Source organism: Ipomoea nil, unplaced genomic scaffold (genome assembly GCF_001879475.1).
Source record: "Ipomoea nil cultivar Tokyo-kokei standard unplaced genomic scaffold, Asagao_1.1 scaffold2580, whole genome shotgun sequence".
In the NCBI taxonomy this organism is placed as follows: domain Eukaryota; kingdom Viridiplantae; phylum Streptophyta; class Magnoliopsida; order Solanales; family Convolvulaceae; genus Ipomoea; species Ipomoea nil.
Genome location: NW_017619008.1, coordinates 1,601,136 through 1,608,652, shown reverse-complemented (window position 1 = coordinate 1,608,652; position 7,517 = coordinate 1,601,136). Strand labels below are relative to the sequence as shown.

The following is a 7,517-nucleotide window of genomic DNA, read 5'->3' as shown; positions in this document are numbered from 1 at the left end:
TTTTCCTGGGCATAATTTCATCCTTGAATTGAATAGAAGGACGTCGTCTCCCGGGACAAATTCTCTCTTTAGAATGTGCTTGTCATGCCACCTCTTGGTCTTCTCCTTGTAGATTTTCGCATTGTCATAGGCTTCGAGCCTGAATTCGTCAAGTTCGTTTAGTTGATGTAGCCTCTTCTCACCTGCGAGTTGCAAATCCATGTTGAGCGTCGTGACTGCCCAATGGGTTTTGTGTTCTAACTCCACGGGCAAGTGACAAGGTTTCCCATAAACAAGTCTGAAAGGTGAAGTTCCAATAGGATTCTTGAAAGCGGTCCTATACGCCCACAATGCATCATCAAGCTTTGTGGACCAATCTTTTCGAGACGGATTGACCACCTTCTCAAGAATGGATTTGATTTCTCGGTTTGACAGTTCCACTTGACTATTGGCTTGGGGATGGTATGGTGTAGAGAGTCTGTGATGAATTCCATACTTCTCAAGAACTTTCCCAACGCTTTGTTGCAAAAATGTGTCCCATTATCAGTGATCAAAGCTCTTGGTACCCCAAACTTTGCAAAAATATTCTTCTTGATGAACTTGATGACAACCTTGGAATCATTAGTAGGACAAGCAATGGCTTCAACCCATTTGGAGACATAGTCCATTGCCACTAGGATGTATTCATTACCAAAAGACTTGGGGAATGGACCCATGAAATCCAAACCCCAGACATCAAATAGTTCCACTTCAAGAATACTTTGTTGAGGCATCTCGTTTCTCCTTCCCACTGTGCCCACTCTTTGGCACTTATCACAACGAGCTATGAAAGAATGTGAATCTTTGAATATACTGGGCCAATAAAATCCTGACTGTAAAACCTTTTTCGCGGTTCGAAAAGGTCCAAAATGCCCTCCATAAGGTGATGAATGACAATGCTTTAAGACACTTTCTACCTCGTCTTCGGGCAAGCATCTTCTTAATATTCCATCTGCACATCTCTTGTATAGAAACGGTTCATCCCAAAGATAGAATTTTGCATCAGTTTGTAGTTTCTTCTTCAATGACCTAGAAGCATTTGGTGGAAATTGTTGGCAAACCACATAATTTACCAAATCTGAATACCAGGGCATAAAAGCACGAAGAGCCATCAGTTGCTCTCCCACGAAGTAATCATTGATTGGAATCTTTTCTCCTTCAGCCACTTCGTTTTGGTTCTCTAATCGGGACAAATGATCAGCTACAAGATTTTCTGTTCCCTTTTTGTCTATGATTTCCAAGTCAAACTCTTGAAGCAGAAGGGTCCACCTCATCAGTCTTGGCTTGGATTCCTTTTTGCTCATCAAGTACTTCAATGCTGAGTGATCGGTATGGACAATGACCTTGTATCCGTTTAGGTAGGATCGAAATTTATCAACAGCAAAAATCACAGCCAGCATCTCCTTTTCTGTTGTGGCATAATTAACCTGAGCCGCATCAAGAGTACGGCTTGCATAGTAAATTGGGTGTAGGCACTTGCCCTTCTTTTGACAAAGGACGGCCCCTACAGCATAGTCACTAGCATCGCACATAATCTCAAATGGTAAGTTCCAATCTGGCGGTGACATTATGGGAGCTGTTGTCAATGCCTTCTTCAATCTGCAGAAAGCTTCAAGGCAAGCATCATCAAAAACAAAGTTAGCATCTTTTAAAGCAATTGAGTTAAAGGTTTAGAGATTTTTGAAAAGTCTTTGATAAATCTCCTGTAGAACCCTGCATGGCCAAGAAAACTCCTTATTCCCTTTACTGAAACAGGTGGTGGCAATTTCTCTATGACTTCCACCTTGGCTGGGTCAACTTCAATGCCTTTTTCTGATATCTTGTGTCCAAGAACAATCCCTTGTTGTACCATAAAGTGACATTTTTCCCAATTTAGAACAAGGTTTGCTTCTTGACACTTTCTTAATGCCTCATCCCAATTATCAAGACAATTATCAAAAGAAGAACCATATACAGAAAAATCATCCATGAAAACTTCCATAGTCTTCTCAACTAAATCGGAAAAAATGGCTAACATGCACCTTTGAAATGTAGCTGGTGCATTACATAACCCAAATGACATCCTTCGATATGAAAAGGTGTCATACGGGCATGTAAACGTAGTCATCTCTTGGTCATCAGGGTGGATTGGGATCTGGAAGAACCCCGAAAAAACCATCAAGAAAGCAAAAGTAAGAGTACTTAGCCATCCTTTCAATCAGCTGATCAACAAACGGAAGAGGAAAATGATCCTTCCTGGTGGCATCGTTCAACTTTCTGTAGTCCGTACACATCCTCCACCCAGTGACTAACCTGGTAGGAATGAGTTCATTTTTCTCATTGCGGACTACAGTTGTCCCCCCTTTCTTTGGGACCACGTGAATAGGGCTGACCCACTTACTGTCAGGGACAGGATAAATGATGCCAGCTTTCAACAATTTTAGGATCTCTTTCTTCACAACCTCCTGCATCGTAGGATTTAACCTACGTTGGTGCTCAACACTGGGTCTACGCCCATCCTCTTAGTTAATCCTGTGCATGCAGTAGGAAGCACTAATTCCAACAATATCATCAATAGTGTAACCAATGATTCTCTTATGTTGTCTTAACACATTTAATAATTTTTTCGTTTCATCATCTTTCAAATGAGCACTTACAATCACTGGGTAAGTAGAATTTGGACCAAGATAAACATACCTCAAGTTTGTTGGTAAAGGTTTTAATTCTACCTGTGGTGGTTCCTTTTCCTCGAGGTTACAGGCAAGGAATACTAGTGGCAATTCCTGTGATTCCTCATCATTCGTACCATCCTCCAAGCATTCACTCTTTGTAGAATCTTCACCTTCGAGTTGTAAAGGGTCATTGGAGATCCATTTACCCCTCTCATAAGTTGCAACACATGAGTCGATTTCGTCTACATAAAAGCAAGAATCAAGACAAGAAGATTTGTTAGCCAATTCAAAAACATTAAATTCAACTTTATCTTCTCCAATCTCAAGAACTACGGTTCCTTTTTTGACATTGATTATAGCTCCAGCGGTTGCCAAGAATGGTCTCCAAGGATAATAGGAATTTTAGCATCTTCTTCCATCTCTAAAACCACGAAGTCTCCCGGAATGTAAAATTTGTCAATCTTCACTGGCACATCCTCCAGAATTCCGATAGGATATTTCACTGATCTGTCTGCCAACTGAAGAGTTATGGATGTAGGTTTTGGCCCTCCAAGTTGCAGCTTTTGACACAAAGAATAAGGCATCAAACTCACACTTGCCCCTAAATCGCATAAAGCCTTTTGAACAAGTGATCCTCCAATAACACAAGGGATAGAGAAACTCCCAGGATCCCAAAGTTTTGGAGGAAGCTTGTTTTGAATTAAAGCACTACATTCTTCACTTACTGCTACTGTCTCACGATTCTCAGCTCTCCTCTTGTTGGATAAAATCTCTTTCAAAAACTTAGCATACGAGGGAATCTCGGTCACTGCATCAATAAAAGGAATGGTGATATCCAGTTGCTTGATCAAACTGTAGAAGTTTGCTCTTCTTTCCTCTTCCCTAGATTTCTGGAATTTTTGTGGGAAGGGTAGAGGTGGTGTATGCTTCTTTACGGGTTCAATTTCTTGTATCTCATCTTCCTTATCTTGAGCAATAACACCCTCATTCACTTTCTCATTTTCACCTTCTAGATTCTTCTTGACAATTTGTTCCCCATTAGGATACGGTGGGTCCAATAATTGCTTCCCACTCCTAGTGGTGACGGCGTTCATGTGTTCACTTGGTTTTTCGGGCATAGCTGGCAACTTACCTGTGACTTTAGTACTTGATATAGATGGTTGATTTGCTAACTGATTTTCAACCATATTTTGGCGAGTATCCATCCGATCCAACCTTTCTGTAATCTCTAACTGACCTTTAACCAATTTTTCCAACAATAATTCCATATTCCACGGGACCGGTGTTTCCACATTAGGCTTGGATTGATTTACTGGAACTTGATATCCTTGGTTCTGCCTGAATTGTGGTGGATGATTTCCTCTAAAATTTTGCTGCCCCTGAAATCCTGGTGGTTGACTTCTACTATTTAAGTACTGGGGATTAGCCGCCCCAGCTGGATTACCCCAAGAGAAACCAGGATGATTCCTCGATGCATTTGGATTGTAGGTTCCTCGTTGTTGGAATGCCGGTTGTATACTACCATACCCTACCACATCAACTTGTTTCATTGTAGCTTGAGAATCAACACTGAGACACTCCTCTGAATTGTGCTCTCCTCCACACAACTCACACATCATTACAGGTCTTGGAGGAGTAGAAGCTTTAGAAACATTACCTGAAGCTTGATTCTTGATAGTAATCTGGGCCAACTGTTGAACTAAAGTGGCTACATTATCAAACTTAGCCGATAGAGCGGATATCTGATCAACTTCAGTCACGCCTCCTATCAACTTCTGGGGAGATCTCTCTGAATACCAAGTCGTCCCATTCATCGCAACCTTTTCCAACAATTCTTCAGCTTGATCTGGCTCTAGGATTGTAAATGATCCTCCCGATGAAGCATCGACTAGGATTTTTGAATTGTCCAGTAATCCCTCATAGAAAGCCATCATTAAATCCCAATTCTGAATACCGTGATGAGGACATTGTATCCTCATCTCTTTGAATCTCTCCCATGACTCTGCCAAAGACTCACCAGTTAACTGTCTGAAATTCTGAATAGATCTCCTCATTTTCTGAGTCTTAGATATGGGAAAAAAATATCTTAAGGAACTCTCTGTGCAACTGGTCCCAAGTTTCAAAATAGTTCGCCGGATAAGAGGCAAGCCAACTGTTAGCTTTATCCCTTACAGTGAATGGAAAGAGGCGAAGCTTGATAGCATCTCCCGGGACTCCATTAATTTTGAAAGTGCTGCAAATCCTCAGAAATTTTGCAATGTGAGCATTAGGGTCTTCTGTTGGTGACCCACCAAAAGGATCCAAAGCAGCCATCTGAATTATAGCCGGTTTTATTTCAAAATTATCAGCATCAACCCCTGGCACATTGATACTTCTATGTCCTGCTGCATCTGGAGCAACGTAATTTGAGATGGGCCTCCCAATGCGTAGTGGTTGATTGACTCCCTCTCCATCGAGAGCCAGATTGTTCTGATTTCCATTATTCGCCATCCTAACCTGTTTTCTTAAGAACTTGGCTCGCTTTTCGATCACTGGGTTAAAAGGTTCTAATCCTTCGTTCCCTGAAGAGCGAGTTCGCATATAACACCAAGTCCGCTGATAACAGAAACATAGCTCAACACAAGAAACTCGTTATCGATTAGCGAAAATAAAAATGAATTAAAATAAAAGAAAAGAAAATTAAAAAAAAAAAGACTAGACTCCGAAAATAAAACTTTCACTAATATTAGTACGTAGCGCCACCTCCCCGGCAACGGCGCCAATTTGATGCGTAGTATATTTGCAAACAAATAATTCCCGGAGTATTCAGGTAGTCGAACCACAGGGAGATGGGGTACTAATCACTAATTACTCGCTTACTCATAAGAGCTAGTCTGATCGAAACTTGATGGTTGATTGGTTGCATAAAATAACGAGCAAGAAATAAAACAAATATTAAGGTTTCGTAAACAATAGAGGAAAATGGGATTCTTGGGATCACAATGTTTAATCACCTAGTGCCAATTAACGTTTGTAATATTTGGTTTGGAATTAAGATCTGTGTGGGAATGCAAAGTGGAATCGAATTACTCCCGTAATCTCTATTCCTAGTGAATTTCCACTCCCGTGGCTTAAACACCCGATAAGATCGAAGATCAGCATTCAATTATTCCTAATTACTACCACCTCCCGATGAGCAACAATCTAGAATAAACTTCCCCTAATAAATTCCCCTTTTTCCAAGGTCTAACCATTAGGTGCAATCGTGTGTGCCCTAATTTATGCCCCAATTCCCATTGGTGACACAAATATGACTATGAAGCTAGTAATTTAGGCCTTTAATTACCAACAACAACAGGTTAAAACAAGATTGCAACACAAATCATAAAACCAAACATAAATATATTAAGAAATTAACGAACAAGGCACATAGGTTCATAAACAAATTCACCCAAAAATCCCTAAGGAATTTAGCCGCTCATGGCCATAATAACAGTAAATTCAATGCTTAAAGATAAACAAATAACAACGAGAATAAGAGTAAGAGTGAAAGAGTTCTCCCGAATCTTTCTAGCTAGTTCTCTATTCCAAAGCTAGTTGTAAATCTTCAAATTGGTCCTCTTTGTGCTTTGCTCTTGATTGCCTTCAAAACACCGAAATCGCAGAAGAAAAAGAGGCCCTAGGGTTGATAGAAGATGATCTTTTTTATAGTAGAAACCCGATGGCATCAATTTAGGAGTCTTCCAAATTAACTTCTCTCCGCGATCTCGACGCGTCGAGCCTCCAAAATGTGCGATGTTTGAAGCTACTGGAATTTTTCGACGCGTCGAGGCATGGGCTCGACGCGTCGAATTGCTGATGCTTTGACTTCTTCCTCTTTTAATAATTTCGTGCTTGAAATTCTTCCCTTGCTCTCACGCTCACCCTGTAATGGTGAAGAAAAACACTACCGAACACCGTAAGGCATTCAAAACAAGTGTAAAAACATAATCTAACGAGAAAGCAAGGAAAACAAGTAATAAATGGACATGATTCAATAACTTTGTTTCTAAAATGAATCAGAAAAGCTATAAAAACATGCACAGATGTGATAACATCATTAGGCTACTGAACGAAAAAAAAAAGGAGCAATTAGACCACTGAACACTCCAAAAACGTGCAATTAGGCCATTGAACACTCCAAATGTATGCAATTTCACCGAATAGCAGGTTACCATCAATTTTATCAGGTTACTTGCTTATGTGGCAGCTGAGTTGACATTTTAATAATTTTAAAATAATTTTTAATAAATTTTAAAAAATTGAAAAAAGAATAAAATAAAAGGACGGGGTGGCCGGCGGCCATCCTGTTGTTTTATTTTTTAAATTTATTTAAAAATTATTGCAAATGCCAACTCAGCTGCCACGTAAACAAGTAACCTGCTAAATTGATGGTAACATGCTATGAGGTGAAATTGCATACATTTGGGGTGTTCAGTGGCCTAATTGCATTTTTTTTTTCGTTCAATGGCCTAATTGCATTTTCAGGTTACGTTCAATGGCCAATTTGAACCTTATTCCTTAAACTAGTTGTTTTACGCGCTTTGCGCGAATGAAATAATGCCCAATGATTATTGGTAGGGTATATCCTGACCGGCCTGGGTTGGGCTTTTCTTGTTGTTTGTGCAGGATCTTTAGGTCGGGCGTCGTTTAGCCAGAGCGGTCGGACCCGACCGCTAGACTGCCCGACCGATGTCTCTTCCCGGTCATCACGCCTTCACCTTATGAAGATACGAAGAGGATGAAGAGAGGCACGTGGCAGTGCTATGCATTGACAGAAAGGGTTCACCGGGTGAAGACGCGTGGAGGCTACGTGGGTTACATGCCGGT

General features: G+C 40.6%; 1 protein-coding gene across 1 annotated transcript; it reads right to left on the bottom strand.

The window, feature by feature from the left end:
* Positions 1-3,022: 3,022 nt before the first annotated feature.
* LOC109154036 lies at positions 3,023-5,159 on the bottom strand. Its single transcript, XM_019301917.1, has 2 exons — positions 4,842-5,159; positions 3,023-4,732 (listed from the first exon to the last, which is right to left on the bottom strand). Exons 1-2 carry the CDS (start codon positions 5,157-5,159, stop codon positions 3,023-3,025), a joined length of 2,028 nt encoding a protein of 675 aa, XP_019157462.1.
* Between the last annotated feature and the right edge of the window lie 2,358 nt (positions 5,160-7,517).